Source organism: Camelus bactrianus, chromosome 27 (assembly GCF_048773025.1).
Source record: "Camelus bactrianus isolate YW-2024 breed Bactrian camel chromosome 27, ASM4877302v1, whole genome shotgun sequence".
NCBI classification, from domain to species: domain Eukaryota; kingdom Metazoa; phylum Chordata; class Mammalia; order Artiodactyla; family Camelidae; genus Camelus; species Camelus bactrianus.
The window spans coordinates 33231522-33248451 of NC_133565.1; the positions used below are offsets into that span (position 1 = coordinate 33231522).

General features: G+C 53.6%; 1 protein-coding gene across 3 annotated transcripts in view; it reads right to left on the reverse strand.

Moving 5' to 3' along the window:
- Positions 1 to 16930, reverse strand: part of CCDC33 (coiled-coil domain containing 33) — a 107307-nt gene that overhangs the window by 52670 nt on the left and 37707 nt on the right. For all 3 annotated transcript variants that reach the window (XM_074354059.1, XM_074354058.1, XM_074354057.1), the window contains exons 4-11: positions 15442 to 15575; positions 11774 to 11883; positions 10747 to 10863; positions 10016 to 10107; positions 8597 to 8717; positions 3160 to 3289; positions 2369 to 2502; positions 1244 to 1315 (exon numbers count right to left, since the gene is read on the reverse strand). In XM_074354059.1, coding sequence (XP_074210160.1) covers positions 1244 to 1315; positions 2369 to 2502; positions 3160 to 3289; positions 8597 to 8717; positions 10016 to 10107; positions 10747 to 10863; positions 11774 to 11883; positions 15442 to 15575 — 910 coding nt within the window. The remainder of the gene's footprint in view (positions 1 to 1243; positions 1316 to 2368; positions 2503 to 3159; positions 3290 to 8596; positions 8718 to 10015; positions 10108 to 10746; positions 10864 to 11773; positions 11884 to 15441; positions 15576 to 16930) is intronic.

The window sequence follows — 16930 nt, forward strand, 5'->3', positions numbered from 1 at the left end:
GACCCTCTCAGACTCTCCATCAAGGAACTCCCTGTGTTCTTCATGGGTAAGGTCACAAAGCCAAGGGCAAGTATTAACCCCAGAGCTGGTGACTATTTTTCCTGGCATGAGAAGCTAGCAGGATTGGGCTGATCCAGACATCAGCCCCTGCAAGCATTTCCAGAGTTCACGGTCCTAAAGCACCCAAATCCCAGATTTATGCCTGTCTCAGCACCACAGAGAAAAAAGTCAGGTGCACTAGAGCCAAATGAGCCGGGTGCACGCCAGACGCAGAGTCCAGGTACAGCTGCTAAAGGAAGACATACCCCCCTCAGGCAGGGCTCAGCCCCTGGGGTCTTTCTACGTGGGTCAACTCAGCTGTGGAGGGGAGGATTCCAAAAATGAGCTTCTAAGATTCCACACCCTAATTCCTGAAACCTATGAATACGATGAGCTATCACTCTTGTGATGATGTTACCTGGCACAGCTGACCTTAAGATAGGGACATTATCAGAGCGGGCCTGACCTAATCACAAGAGCCACTTCAAAAGCAGAGAGTTTTCTCTGGCTGCTGACAGAGGAGAAAGTCAGAGATCTTTGAAGTGTGAGGGGGATGTGACTTGCCTTCTGGCTTATAGATGGAGGAGGCACTGTGAGAAGGAATGTGGGCGCCCTTCAGGAGCTGAGAGGCCCTCCGGCTGACAGCCAGCAAGGAAAGAGGAACCTCAGTCCTACAACTGCAGGGGCCTGGATTCTGATGACAACCTAAGTAGCCTGGAAGCACACTCTTCCCCAGGGCCTCCAGGTAGGAACAGGAACCTGCCCGTGTCCTGACTTCAGCCTTGCTGTGTTGGATTGCCTACCCACAGAAGTGTGAGCTCATAAATCAGGGCAGTTTTAAGCCACTAAGTTTGTGGTGGTCTGTTATGCAGCAACAGAAGCTGAGACGCTAGTTCACCCCTGGAGAACCTTGACCCCAGCGAGCCAGGCTTGGTCTGGGTTGAGTTAGAGGCAACTCCCAGGGCTGAGCGGCCCTCTGCTCTTCCCGGTCTCAGCTTCCCCTCTGGTTTTCTGGAGCCTTAAATCACCCTCAGACATTTCCATCCAAAACAGCACCCCCTCCTTCCAAAAGCCCCTGGCTTGGGCCCCTGAACAAGGCCAACAATTGTGAAAGAGTTCGGAACCCACTGAGGGGCTACAAGAGCTGGCACACGGCTGCCAGGCCCTGACCTTCCCCAGACCTTCCCCTGACCCGCGGCCTTACCTCGGAGGAAAGCAGCTGGAAGGAGAGGTCTACCGTGGGGGCCTCACCGTTTATGGTTTTCAGCTTGGTGTCCTGGGGAGGAGAAGGGGGCAGTCAGCCACACTGGCTAAGGCAGCTTCTGCCTCTGCTGTGCCCACGGTTTCAGATTCCCCAGGAAGGGTTTCAGATTCCCCAGGAAGGGGGAATGCTAGAGGCGCCTGCTAGAGGCTGCGCCTGCGGAGGGGGAGGGAGGCGGCAGCTGGTCTCCTGCCTCTGCTCGCCCTCACTGCCTCTGCACTACCCTTCCCACCCCCACCGGAGACCTGGCTGGCTCCTCCAGACCTGCCTCCAAGCAGACGGGGGAAACTCCAATCTGTTGAGGTCTGTTATGTCAGCATGGCCAGATGTGTTTTAGGGAAAAAGGTGGCATAGAAATAGACAATGCTGATAATAATGTATTAATTCTTACTGAGAACTGATTCTGCTCTAAGTGCTTTCTAGGTATTCCCCCCCTCCAAGTCTCATAGCAGCCCTATGAGAAAAGTACTATTGCTATGAACCCATTTTATAGACAGGGAAACTAAGGCACTGAGACCAAGTAATTTTTAGGGATCTTACACTGACGAAGAAGAGAAAAAGGCCCTGTCTTCATAAAGCTTGCATTCTTAGAGAGCAGGGAGTGTGGACCAGACAATGAGCACATCAAAGTGGCAGAAACAGACAGTCTGACTCTAGACTCTCTTGCTATACAGAGAGACCGTGTACAGCATGTTGTCTGTTCCCATTTTAGAGAGGTTCAGAGAGGTTAAGTATCTTGCCCCAGGTTCTACTGTGAGGACTAGGGCAAGTCAGGACTCGGACCCAGGTCTGGCTGGTTACACGTCTGGACTCTTGCTGCTATCCTACAGGGCCCCCTTTGCTCCTCCCCCAGTTGCTTGGGGGCAATTTCGTCACAAGCCCAGGGGCAAGACTGATGTTTGGTGTTAGGGGTACTCCTCACACCTGACAGTGGTCAGATACCCTGGTGGGGGCCCTGGTGGAAGCTGCTGGAGAAGCCAGATTCTCCTCTGTTGGTGAAGCAGGTTGGAGACAGGTGGAACCAGGTGGACCTGCCATGGGCCTTGTCTGGGGGTATGGGGGACTCACGGTGATGGGGAGCTTCTCCACGCGCAGCCCATTCAGGCCTTTCCCTGTGAGGATCTTGCGGTACAGACGGCTCTTTAGTGGCAACACGGAGATGCCCAGGGGCTTGTTGAGGGTCCATGGCTCACTGCCTTTCACTGTAGGGGGAGGACCAGCTGGGGCTCCCACCAAAGCCTCCAGCCCAGGCTTCTTGGATCCCAGCATCTGAAGCCCCACCAGGGCCTATCCTTTGGTACCTGACATCTAATTCTCCCATCCCTCACCTCCCACCTGTTTCCTGCCTCCTGGCGTTTCCTTGCACAAATCTCCTCCTCCTCCTCTGCTCTTCAGGGCTTCCTGAGTTCAAGCCCAACTTTAAACAGATTCTGTGTCTCTGGGTATTTATATAGATCTCCCTCGTCTCTGCCCTTCGGGGGCTTCACTCTTATGGTATGGAATTAAGACTGTGGATCAGCTGGCCTCTGAATCCTGGTTCCCCCCAAGACTGTGAGCTCTGAGCTCATCCCCTCCCTCCTCACTGATAGGTTCATGGGGAGGGGGCGGTGGTGCAATAAATGCACGGGTCTCTTGTGGGAATACGGCCCACGTGTCCTGACCAGTGCCTTAGTGTTGCCATTTGGACAAGAAAGCCCGCCAGGCCCTCCCCAACCTGTCTACATGCACTGGGAGGCTGCTTTGGAACAAGGACCCCTTCACCCATCCCCACAGGAGGCAGAGGCAGGATGGTCTTAACACCCTTTCATACACATGTCCTGGTACGTGGCTGCCCTGGCGGGGCAACAGGGGTCACTTACTTGAAGATGAGGAATAGTACTCCAGCACCAGGGCTGTGTCCTCTGAGAAGCTGGTGGCTCCATCTCGGCCTTGGAAGAGGAAGGACTGATTCCACAGGGGCAGCTCTGGGGGCCCCCCAGGCTCGGACAGCTGAAGGAGGAAGATGGGAACAGGTGGTGAGGCCACAGCTTCTCCCAAACGAAGGGATGTCGGATATTTGGTCGTGTGCATGTCGATCTATGTCACAGATGTTTGTCCCAATTACAAAAGCAGCACACGTTTAATGAATAAATTTTGGAAAAATACAGAAAAGTAGAAAGATGAAAAAAAAAAGACCCACCTAAATTCCTAAACTGAAGACAATCGTTCCTAAGACTGTGTGTTTCTTTCCAGTTTTTTCCTTACACCTATTTTGTATATAATTGTCATCCTAACATCCTGCTTTTTCCATTTACCATTAAAACCTAAGCATATCCAGAGCCCTAAGTAACATAATTCCCCAGTTTTAGTAGCTGCTGCAGGATGTTCTGTCATGTCCAAGTGCCCTGGTTTCTCCCTTCCCATTTGCTTCTATGATAATATTGCACTGAATGTTCCTTGACACGTATCTTTGTATCTCAAATTATTTCTTTGATACAAGTACCCAAAATGGAACTGCTGAGTTAAAGGATGTGCATATTTTAAGGCACCTGATTCATCATCGGTAAACTGTTTTATTCAAGAGCTGCACCAGTGTTTACATCCATGGCTGGTGGTGACACGGATACCAAATTAGACATGACCTCTACCCTTGTCACCAGCCCCTCTCCCCTCTGAACCCCTCACAGAGGCCACGGCAGGTCTCCCATAGGGCATCTGGGGGACTTGATAGTCTGCTAAGCCAGCAGCTGGGGCACACATGCAGGTAATACTTAAACAATGAAACAAGACAGAGTTAACTATAGCCCCCACGCAAGGGGCTGTACGAGACATTCCAGACTTTCCCACGGGTGATCAGAAAGTCATCTTGAAGGAAACAGGACCAGAGGAAGCCTCTGAGGGAAGATCTGGCAGGCTGAAGGGAGGGAGGATGTTACTCTGGGTGGGAAAACAGCCTAACTAAACATGTGGAGGTGGCATGGAGCCTGGCATGTGTGGACACCTGGAATGAGGAGGGACCCCAGGGGGAGGAGGCCCAGCGTCTGTGAAGCTGGAAGGTGGCAAGTGAGGGATGGGACGCAGCGGCGTCAGCCTGTCACACCCAGCAGGCAGCCCTGCATGGCCCCAACACAGGGAGGGGTAAGGGTCACTGGCGCAGACTCTCCAAGTGGCTGCTTGCCTCTGCCCCCAGCCAGGGGCTGTCAGCAGCAGTAGCAGCCACTCCCACCTCCTGCTCCCCTGCGGGAATCAGTCATCACTCGAAAAGGTCAGCACAAATGCACCGCCGGCTCCAGAAGTTATTGATGCAGGAGCGCAAAGTATCAGTGTGGGTCCGCTCCCCCAGCCGTGGGGCCCTGACGCCTGCCACACTAATGTGTCTGCTCCTGGTCTCCCAGGCCCAGTCTGAGGCTCAGCTGTGTCTGCCTCTGCCCCTGGGGAGACGAACTGCAGTCACTTTGGGGCCTGGGGCCAGGGGCCCTGAACACAGGGACAGGGACTGGAATGATGAGAGTGTTCCTGAGAGCAGGCACTGGTGGCAGCTCAGGGACGGCCATTTGGCCACCAGGCCAGGCCAGAGAAGCTGCTCTGGGTTCTGTGGTGCCTGGGAGTGGCCTTACAGGATTTATCCCCAAGCCATGCCCATCCCACAGCCACCTCACTCTCCTGAGTCCCTAAGGGGCATTCGCATGGCCTAGACCATCTGCCAAACACCAGGGCGGAGCTGTGACGGCCCCCTCTGCCCCACCACTTGCTCCCACCCAGGAAAAGGGGTGTTTAATGGAAGCTAGCTGTCCTCTCGAGGGCCTATTAATGTGTCTAAATGGAGCCTATAAAGCAAGAAGTGGTGTCTGCCTGCTGAGGAAGGACAGCTCCTTCCCTGAATGGCTTCCCAGATGAGTCCCCCAGGAAAGGTCCCTTCAGACCTAGAACTGGAGAAGGAGGGTCACCCTCTCTCATGTGTGGGTGGGGTGAGGCCAGAAATCAAGGTTAAGCCACCTTCAGAGTCTGATGCCAGGAACCTGGTGAAGGTGCCGGTGGCATGTGGGGGTTGGGGTGGGGAGGGGCACGGTGAGTGGGGAAGCCATTCCCCACAGATGCTAATGGGAGAGCCCTGGCAGGCTGTAGAATTAAGGAATGTGATTAACCTTCAGCTGTGATCTTCAGCAAAGCCATTAACCCCCAGCCACTGAGGTAGACCTGCCTTCCCTGGGGACAGGGCCTTCATTAAAGGGGCCTCTGTTCCCTCCTCTCATTTCCCAGGGGCCCACCACACCCACACCCACAGCTGCAGCTGCCTGCTCTGCCCGGACGCAGTCCGGACGCAGTGGTGGCCATCCTGGGAAGAGTAGCTGCAGGGCCAGATGATGCTGGGTGGCTAGAACACCTTGGCTCTGGGCCCAGGTCTGCCTCTTCTTTGCTGTGTGACCTTCAGCAAGTCCATTTCTCTCTCTGGGACCTGGTTTTGTCATTGCCCAGTGAGAAAACATCTTAGGCTCCATTCTTTGAAAGGCTGATGTGAGGGTTGAAGAAGACAGTGGCTATTTTGCTGTGAAGGTAAAAGTTCAATTAAACTGAGCTGAACAAATACTGACTGGAGGCTTCTCCATGCTAGTGGCCTTGGGGTGCAGCAGGGCACATGGGGAGAGCTTAAGTTAGAACTTGCCCCCCTCTGGAGGGCATCGTCTCCCACGGGGATAGGACATACAGACACCCTATGTTGGGTCCCACAGGCTGGGCCAGGTCAAGCCCAGCGGCCCAGCTGTCCCTTAAGTCATCAGAGCTCAGGTTTCGCCATCATCACCTGGCTCCAAGAGGAGTTAAACAGATACAAAGGGCCATCTACCCTCAACCACTCCCCTCCCTTCCTCCTGGCCAGGAATCTGCTTTGGTCCAGGTGACTGTTCTCTACACCTGTTTGCACTTGCTACTGGCAGGGTGATATGCCACATCCCTTCTCAGTGATTGGCTGAGAGAGTGGATGTGACCCAACTCCAGCCAATAAGATGGAGGGGGCGGTCTGCTGAGGGGCCACTGGAGGGAGGGTTTCCAGTTCTTCATAAAAATCAGTTGTGGAAAGGGGAGGTTCTTTTTCCCTCTGGTCTTGGTCATGTCTGGACGGGATGCAGGGAACATTTTGTCCCCATGAGCTGTTAGTCAGCTGAAGATAGCAATCCAGGGGTGCTGGAAAGATCCTGAGTCCTTGAGGATGCTGCTGAGCCCATGAATCAACCAATTCTGGCAGCATCCTACATGGGGTCCGCTTGTGATGAGCAACAGTAAATAGCCTTAAGTTTAAGTGGATGTGAGTTGGGGTTTATTGCTTGTAGCCAAATGTAACAAGAGCATGGAGAGGCTGGCCTCAGAGGGGACAATGGCACTGGGGGAGGGGCAGCTCTGAAAGGGTCTGAATCCATGTAGCTTCCACTCTGGTCTTGGATGTTTTGCACAGGTTATCCCAGTAAGTTCTCCTAACAGCCTGATAAGGTAGGAGTCAGGAATTGGAGAAATTAAGATACTTGCCAAAGGTCATACAGCCAATAAGTCACAGAAGAGGGGTCAGATCCAGGTCTGTCAGGCACTCAAATCCTTGCCCATGGTGTTTTGGCATGGTGGGCAATTGGTGGGACATCACAGTACCCCAAGATGTCAGAGAGGCAAGTCCTAGAAATTGCCTAAGTCCAACGCCCATCCCCTCAACTGAGATGAGGGGACTGATGCTCAGAGAGGGGACAGGGCGGGGGTCTGTGTGAGCTGCAGACTGGTGCCCCTTCCAGGTAGGGCTCTGCTTACTCCTCCCATCCCCCCACTGTGCCACAGATGCCTGTCCGTGTCCTCTCGCTGCTGGCACCTGGTTACCTCTGGCCCAGTTCTCAACCTGGCCTGATTCCCAGGGTGTTGGGTGACCTTCAACAAGTGTCCTGCCATCCTGGGACCTCTAGCCTTGAGTCCCGCACATGCAGTAGGCACTGGGGGCACCTCCCCTACCCAGACTAGTTAGGCAGCAAAGGCAGCCAGAGAGGCCCCCGGGTTGGGAGGGAACTCACTCATTAAATCAGCCAGCGTCTCCTTCCCCTCGGGACAGCCTGCTGATTGGTTCATAATTTTCCAGGCAAATGCAGGGCCATGTGTGAGATGGCTCTGGGGAAATCAGGCCGAGGATTGGTTTGGGTTTGAAGCCTCTGTCCCCAGAGTCCCCCTTTGTCCCACCCCTCTTCACCACCATCACTCTTGTTCGTGTCTAGGCCTTCTTCAAACGTCTTTCCCTTTAAATGAAGGCTGGGGCTCTGAAGGGGTACCTCATTCTATATTTGCCATGCCAGACATGAACACTGGCTGGCAAACAACAGAAGGAACTTCCCAGGCACTCCTGCCTTCTTCAAGACCCCTAGGAATGTTGGGACCATCCTGTGGGGCAAGCTCCCGTTGAAGTGTAGACTATGGGGAGAGATCAGTGAGGCCATTTCCCTGGACCCAGCCACGCTCTGCATACCCTTCCCCAACATAACTCAACCCACACCCTCTTCCCCAACCCTGACACGTCTCACGTCCCGTGCACCCCCATCTCCATGCCTGTGCTCTTGTTCTCAATCGCCCTGCACCAACCCTCCCCTATTGAAAACTCAAGAGTCCTGTGTCTGGATGGCTGCCCTAATCATCCAGGTTTCCCATCCCTGTCACCTCTGATTAAAAAAAATTATTTTATTGTAGTAAAATATACATAAAATTTTTTTATCATTTTAGCCATTTTTAAGTGTATAATTTATTGGCATTAAGTACATTCACAATGTTGTGTAGCCATCACTACCATCTATTTCCAGAACTTTTCATTATCCCAAACAGAAACTCCGTACCCATTAAATAATACTAACTCCCCATTCTCTCCTCACCTCCAGTCCCTGGCAACTACCATTCTACTTTCTGTCTCTATGAATCTGCCTACTCTATGTACCACATGTTAAGTGGAATCATACAATATTTGTCCTTTTGTGCTTTCTCTCCTCTGATTTTCACGACTCTGACCATCCCTCTGGTTTATTATTCATTATACATTATCTTGTGTTGATAGTTAACCTTTTCTCTGTGTGACTCCTGTCTTCACCAGACCGAGAGCTCTCTGAGGGTAGCTTCTCTCTCCACAGCACAGACAAGGCTTGGCCCCGGGTACAGGGTGGGATTCAGCCCACTCTTTCTCAATAGTCAGGTGAACGGCTGATTGGCTGGCTGAGTGAGTGAGTGAGTGAGTGAGTGAGTGAGTGAACAGTGGGTGAGTTACTAGAGGTATGAGCCAGTGAGAGGGCGAAGGAGGGAAGCGCATACCTGAGGGAACCCATTCTGGCTGACCCGAGGAACATTGAAGTTCATCACAGACGGGCTAGGGAAGGAGAGTGGGGTGATGGGCAGCCCCAGGGAGGCCGGGTCCTGCTTTACCCAGTTGACTCTGAGGAGGCAAGGAGACAGGGGTCAGCACAGGGTTGCAATGGGGGCCCAGCACTGCTGGCGTTGTGCCCAAGCCTGGCGGCCAAGGGCTCCCGCGTGGGCTTTGGATTGATGTGAGAGAGGAAGGCTGCAGTGGCTCACTTAGTCAGGTCTGGACACCTGGACAGGTGGAGGACCCTGGTCCTTCATTGAGAAAACTCATCTTGGTTGGGAGATGGGCTGCAGCTCCCAGGTTCCCTTCCCCATGACTCACTGTGGCCTTGGCCACACCTGAGTGCCTCAGCTGTCCTATCTTTTCCTTTAATTTTTTTTTTTTATGTTGAGGGGAAGTAATTAGGTTTATTTATTTATTTCTTAATGGAGGTACTGGGGATTGAACCCAGGACCTTGTACATGTGCTTTACCACTGAGCTACACCCTCCCAAGCTGTCATAGTTTTAAAATGGGCTTTGCATCCCTGCTTCATCTTTGGAGAACTTAACACAATGATCCACTCCCATGGTGGGAATCCTGGTTTAGGCTTGGGGAGCATGGAGGCTGCAGAGGCAGGATTCAGGGTGTGGGGCGGGTGTGTGTGTGCATGCAGGCATGAGCTCAAAGGAGGGCTGGGGGTGTGTCTGCCGTCTTCATTTCCCCAACCAGCTAGGAGGGGTTACAGGTCATCAGAATTCAACAGGTGGTACAGATGAGCTAGGGAGCCCTCTCGGGCCATCAGAGACAGTGGAAGTGACAGAGGCAGACAGCTGACCACCAGGAGATGGTACTGTCAACAGAGGGCACATGTTCACTGCAGAACTCCCTGCATTGGGTGGCATACAGCCTGCATCCTCTCCTGAGGACTGTGAATCCACCAAACCCCAAATGAGGTCAGGGAGGAAGGGGATGAGCTGGGGCCAGGGCCAGGGAGACCTCCAGGAGGGTGAGGGAGCAGACTCCCAGGCAGAGCTAAAGGTCATGAAGTTCTGAGGTGATCCTAAGGCTGCCTCCTTTAGGGACAAACATCAGATGGTGCCTTGGCCCTGAACTAGAGTGGGAGGGGGTCCTGTGCATGTGGCGGTCATGAGATGGGGAAGCAGGTTTGGAAAGGCTGAGGACCCCCTCTCCTCTACATGCTGGCCAGCCCTTCAATCTACTCTTGGGAAGGGTCTGAGCTGCCCCTTTCCAGAGCTATGGCAGCTTCCTGGGACCTCAGTCCTAGTAGGGAAGTCTGAAGTGCCTTGTAGGGAGGGAAGGTTTCTATCCCTGCTTCCCTGTCCTCCACCCCCACCCGCTACCCACACCCGCCTGAGCTCCACTCACTGAAACTCCTTGTAGTTGGGAACCACTCGGGCAATGACCACCAAGGGGCCACGGTTGTTGACCAGGGGCTCGTTGACACCCCGGAGAAAGACCTGGGGAAGAGAGGAAGCAGGTGAGGCCAGGTGGCCTTGGGTCTTCTCAGGGACACGGCCAACCCCCGCCATCTTTTTCCCCAACACGAGATCATCCCTGCATCCACACTTCTGCACCTGCTCTCGCCTGCTTTTGCCTCACTTGGTTCTTGAACAGAAGCTCAGGGCTGCCCTCCTTGGGGCCCTGGGCCAGAAATTGGACAGGCAGCAGGAGAAGACATTGATTCTGTCCCCACATACCTTCACTGCCATCCCAGCAGCTCCTGACCTGGCTCCTGGTCCTCACATCTGTCCACCAATGGACTCAGTCTCCTCCCAGCCCTCACCCCGGCCCCACCCACCCCAGCAGTGACTCCTATGGTTCCTTTTACTTCTCTGACCCTTACCGGCCTCTGCTTCTACGCTTGCCCCAAGTCCATTCCCTTCCCAGGTAATCTGATACACAGTGGCAAAAGCTGCCTTCTCAAAAATGAATTGGGTATTGTTACTCCCCTGCCCACCCCGACTGTTCTTGGAATGTATTCCATAATTCTTACCATGATAGCCAAAGCCTGCGTGTGTTGGCCTGCCTGCCCCCAGTCCACATCTCCTGCCACACTTCCCACCCCATCCCGCCCCTGAGGGTCCCAGCCCCAGCACCTCCAGAGCTGTGTGGTTGTGGCCAATGTAGCGGGGGATGAAGCTGCCCTTCCGAATGACTGTTGCGTAGAGCTGGGTCTTGCCAGTGGCTTCATCAGCTTTCTCAGACTCTGTGGGCTGGAGCAGGGTCGAGGAAGAAGACACACAAGGAGGAGAGTGACTAAGGGGCAGACCCCAGCCATAAATCCAGCCCTCTGCAGACAATCATTTGGCATTGCTCCGCTGGGGCTCTGAACTGATAATTAAAGCTCATGGTCCCTGCGAGCCCTTCCAAGGAGATCAATATAATAAATCTTCCCTTTTCTATTTGAGTATTTCATCACCCTCACAAGGACCACTGCCTGTCTGTTCTCTTTGTAAAGATGTGATAACAAGGTCTGGGTTGTAAGTGGACAGAGAGCCAGGAGGTCTGGCTGATGCTCCCAGAATTACAGCTGAAGTGCTGGGTCTCCCAGGTGAGTCACTAAGCTCTCTGGGCCTTCACTTCCCTGCCTGCCGCTGGTGCCTCATCCTGAGGCCCTGGGCTTGGGGCTTTTCTCAGAGCCTAGGGAAGGTAAAGGTCCCTGAGGCCACGGTTGAGGAGTTACTTGGAAAGAAAGTCAGTGCCAGGGCCTGGGAGAGGGAGGGAGGAGGGGAACTCTTCTGAAATGAGCACCTACTATGTGCCAGGCATCTTGCTAGGTGCTTTATGCCTATCATTGCACTTGACCCTCCAAATGGCCATGCTAGGAGGGATATTGTCTCAATATTGCTGATGAGGAATGGAGGCCTGGGGGATTAAGTGGCTTCCTTTGGATACACAGTTAGCAAGCAGCAGACCTGGGTTAGGAACCCACACAAACTAACTTCACATCGTTCTTTACTCTAAACAACCACAGGGGTCTGGAATGCACATAGAAGGAGGGAAAAGGGATGGAATGCCCAGGGTTGCTCTGAGGGAACAGCGGGGGACATCAAGGTGGTCCCACCCACTCGCCCCTACTTGTCCCAGGCCCCCATAGGCCCGGAGCCCAGGGCTCTGACTCACTGTCACCAGCTCAAAATGGTAGGGGTGGAAGACACGCAAGTACTTGATGGGGATTTGGTAGGACAACAGCTCCTCTTTCTTTTTATTATCTACCACTTTGAGGATCACATCTAGAGAGAGAGAAAATGAACACTGGGTCAAGACAGGCCTTAGCTGACCACTGTCCCTCCAGTCCCACCAGTGAGGTTAGACAGTGAGAGGTGAGAGACATTGCTGAGAGCAAGGGAGCAGGACCCACATTGAAGAATCAACATGCACGCACATGTGTGGAACACATACATGCACACAACTTCACAAGCACTGTCTGAGCCCCTGCATAGGACAAGGCTCCATGCTAGGTGCTGTTAGGACACAAAGATGCAAAAAAACACAGAACTGAGCCCAGCCCCCTTAGCAACAAACACACACAAAGACACAGAGACACACACATAAGCAGGAACAGTACCCTTTCTCGTGGCCACAGACCCTCTCACTACCTCCTCAGGCAGGAAGGGGAGGGCTTATCTGCCATACGTTGTAGGGGGGAAACTGAGTCTCAGTAAGGAAAAGTGATCTGCTCAAGAAATCTTTCTATGCAAACATCAATAAAAGTCAACTCCAAGTAATTAAAAACCAGTCTGGACACTAAGAATAATGCACCACTTAGGAAACTCCTTCCAGAGAGACTACATTTTGTCATAAAATACATGAATTCTGGGATATACTCTGAGGATAACACCAATGACCTGAAAATAATCATGGTGGTCCTACTTTATGAGCAGCTACTGTGTACCAGGCATGGGGAAGGGCTCTCTGGAGCCATTATTCCAGCAAATCCCCACCAAAGCCCAGGTAGGAATGACTATCTCTGTTTTGTAAATGTGGGCAATGGAGCTCAGAGAGGTTATAGTAACTTGATAAACATCACACAGCTAGTAAATGGCTGATGGGAAAGGCTGGATTTAGCGACCCTGAAGGCATCTTCCCGCTCTGGAAGTTTAGGATTTGAGGAAGATGAGGAGATTGGGAAGGAGGAAATGAAGACCTGGATGGAGGAGAGAGGAAGGAAGAATGAGGGAGATGGAGAGGGGAAGGAGATAAAAGAGTGCTCTAGAGAAGAATGGGAAAGGGAGGATAGGGCAGACGGGTGTACCTGAGGGAAACTCTTGGGTAGCCCCTTGCCCTCTGCCTCCCTTCTTAAGACAAGGACATTTCAGCACCAGGGACAGCTGCCGGCTCTGCAGGCTCACTGGGAGCACAGTGCTGCTGGGTCGCTCGGAGCTGGGTGGGTCATTTGGATGAGGGGTTGGAGGAGGAATCTGAGTCTTTGCTGATTACTCTTCCTTTCCTCCTTCCCTTCCCCCCACCTCCTCAGCTACCCTGGATGCATAGAGAGGGAAAGACACTTGCCAAAGTCCCTCAAGTACTGGCCATATGGGATTTATGCTCAAAGAGGAAAATGGGCACCAGAAGGACTTGAGGCTGCCTTGAAGAAACTAGAGGAAGGCAAGAGACTTGAAATCTGAGAAGACCTGGTTTCTAGTACCAACACACCAACTTGCTTTGTGATCTTTAGCCAGTCACTTAACCTCTCTGAGCATCATGTTCCAGTTCTGCAAAATGTTAATACTTGAAAGAAGAAAAACTCTGTCCATCTCCTAATAGTTGCTGTAGGGAGGGGAATATGCTTTTCAACCTATAGAATTCTAAACAAATGCTCCTCGTAGCTGTCACCATTTTCCTTCTCATTAACCATCTGTAGTGCTTCATTCACTCACCCAGCCCTGAGCACACTGAAAACACTCAGCTGGGGGATGCCAGTGCTTCCAGCCAAAGCTACAGCAGTAGCTGTGGAGGCTGCAGTCCCTCATGGCCACTACCCAAGGGCCCTGAGTCCCCAAATCCAGTTGGAATTTGCTGAGGGGAAATGCAAGAGGTGAGTGCCCTGCATTTCTCCCCTACCGCAATCTCTGGAGCCCTGTGTGGGCTCCAGCAGATGAGCTGTAACTGGGGGAGTGGACAGCTATCCCTCCCTGTTCCTGTCTCCTTGCTACAAACACGCTTCATCAGCTTCTTCTCTGGGCACTGTGCCCCTCCGGCCTCCCACAGCTCCCTTTGTGTGGCCAACGAACCATTTCTGCCGCCAGCCTGCTTTGGCCCTGACACAGGACCCAAAACTCCCCTTTGCTTTTCATTAACACATCCTTGAGCTACCTCCCGCCCTTCCCCCACCTCTTGGCCTGGTCCTCATCTCCCCACCCCCACCGCAGACATCACCACAGCAACCGGTTCCAACCAGGTTCCAACCAGCATCCAGCTACTTCAATCTGCAAAGAGGCACCTGCCAATATTCCCTGCCTACCCATGAGGCCTCCCCACCCTCCTGTCCCGCCTGCAGTGAGTCCTGCTCCCCTCTCTGCTGCACAGATGGGCCCCAAGGCCACTGACTCATCACACCCTTTCCTGTAATCACTCCAGATGTGTAGAACCCAGGGCAGGATCACAGCCCGGGTCCACTTACCACAATCCCTAACTTCCTGTCAGCCACATAAATGTATACACACACACACATTCATGCATCGCCAGGCACACACCAGCTTCCAGATTAATCTGGATGCGCACATAACACAGTGTTGCAGCAAGACATGTGCCTGCACACACACGCGCGCATACATGCGCACACACACACACGCACACACACATGCACACACAAACATGTATGCCTATAGGCAGTCACAAGCATGTACTCACACACACAATGTTCACACACGTACATGAACCAGCACGCAGGTATTCACGAAGACATGCACACACAGGCGCACGTGTGCATTTGCATGAAGTCCGAGGTCAATTTCTCCTCCTCTTTCATAGTTTCTCAACAGCTCCACCTATCCTTTTACAGGGGGAAGAAATGAATCCTTGGGCTTGACCTAGAACTAGCCTCTCCTTTTACTGATGCTCCTCTTCACCCTTCGGTCTCTCCCCTTCCACTATCTTTATCAGCTGGCTTTCTGCTCTTAAATTGCCTTCAGTGTCAGAATTTGCCGAAACAGGATGACTGGAAAGGCTTTTCATGGGTGGAGGAGTAAGAGCTGTAAGGCAGTTCCTATGAGAGTGGCCCCCACCTCGGAAGCACGGAGACACTGCCGTCTGACAGTGGGCTGTGCCCGGGGGGACTAGGCAGGATAAGAAGCCGTTCCAGGGAAGCAGCTAGGGCTCAGGGGCTAAGGAATGAGAGCGTGGATTGCTGACCCTAGGTCCTCCACTTACAGATCACTTGAGTTTGAGCCTGTGGTTTAAGTTCCCCGAGCCTCAGTTTTCTCATTTAAGCAGTGGGAGTAGCATTGTTCCTCCTGGAAGGGGTGATCCAATGAGCAATGTGTGGGGATGTGCCAGAAAGCTATGATGTGCCGTTTCCGTGGGAGACGGTGGTAATAACAACCATGAAAATAATAACAACGGCCATAAAAGCGATAAGCTTTCATTGTCTGGAAAATTCGTTTATGTGGAACAACCATTTTTTGAGCAGGCTGGGGAGATGAGGCGTGACGGCATTGCAATATTTTCTTTGAAAGTGCTTTTAACTGAGCCCAAGGAGGCTCTCAGGTGGCTCCCAGCTGTGTCGAGAGGGTGCCTGGCTCCGCCCTGCACCCCACCCATGCATGCCAGCCCCATCTGCACCCCCTCACCTTCATGCCCCGAATCCTCAGCCTGGATCTCCACTTCGACCTTGTCCCCCCAGATGGGGGCTCTGGTGGGCTCTGAGGGCACAGATGTGACCGCCTTGGAGCTCTGGTTCTTCGCTTCCTCAGATGTGGTTTTCCTGGGAGGGGGAGGGGCAGGCTGAGTCAGCAGGAGGGTGCCCAGCCTGCTGCTCCTCCACCTCGGACTCCATTGTCCATAAATCTGAGCAAAGGGTGGACAAAGCGTGAAAAGCTGTCTCCCAGGCAGAGACAGGCAGGCCGTCCCACACCCAGAGGACACCAGGACTCTCTCCTCAGCTGCCCTGCCTGCCCGGGCGGCCACACTGTCTTGCTGGCCGCCGCTGAGGCCTTTGTGTGGGCTCAGGCCCCAGAGGCTGAGGTCGGGGGTAGGAGTGGATGTGGATGCCTTGCCTGTCTGACTTCCTGCCCCCGCCAGGTCGGGGCTCCCCAGCAGGCCGCCCGAGTGCAGAGACTCCCTGTCCTGACCCCCTTCTTGAGGTTTCGTTCGGTGGGAGGAAACCTCTGGGCAGGGAGCTGTGTGGGGCCCATCTGGCTGGTCTCTCCTGTAACCTTCATTTCCCTAAGCTTCTGGCCCAGCTCCCCTGGCTCTGAACCTTTTCAGTGGTGCACACATGTGCCACTGCCTTCTGCAGCACCCGCTGCGTGCAGGCCCCAGGCTGGGCACTGGGAGCTGGGCAGGGGCAGGGCAGGGGGTAGTGAGGGGTTTCCCGCCTGCGAGCCCTCAAGGTCGTGCCAGGCCAGGCTGTCTGAGGTGAGGTGGGAGCTTGGACCTTTTGCATCCCAGCACATCCCACAGGTATCTGGAATTAGTGTCCCTGAGATCCTAAGCCATCAAAAAGTTCAGTGAGAGAGTATTTCTTCTGCTGAGAAGATTATTATCTCGGGGCTGTAAATGTTGCTGCTACATTGACTGCAGCAATCACAGGTGGGAATCAGCTCGGAGAGCCTTTGTTGGGGGAGCCACGCCACACACTCGGTAGGGAGGCATTGTGCACAAATGGTACCCCAGGGTGGGAAGCATAGATGGCACTGTCACCAGCCCTTGGGCCCCACGACCAGATGTGCCCGAAGGGAGTGTGGGGCAGGCTGGCTGGCCCGGAAGCTCAGAGCCAGTGTGCTCCCTGTGTCAGGAGCCCCAGCCTGTGGTCCTTCCCAGCCTGGCCTCTCCCTCTTCTCCAGGAAGCCCTCTGGGACTCCCTGGCCTTCCCCGCTCCCGGTGTCCTCTCAATGTGAGTGACACAGTGGCCTGGATCTTTGCTTCCTAATCATTACAGCCTGTGGACACCCGTTCTTGTAGGAGTCCTGCATGCAAGCTCCAGGAGTCGACTAAAGACTCCCCCTCTGCTTCAGCAGAGAGGTTGGGTGGCGTGGGGGTGACAACAGGGTCCCTGGAGTCAGGAACCCTGAGTTCCAAACCCCAGCTCTGCCCGGTGAGTAGCTGAAAGATTCTGGG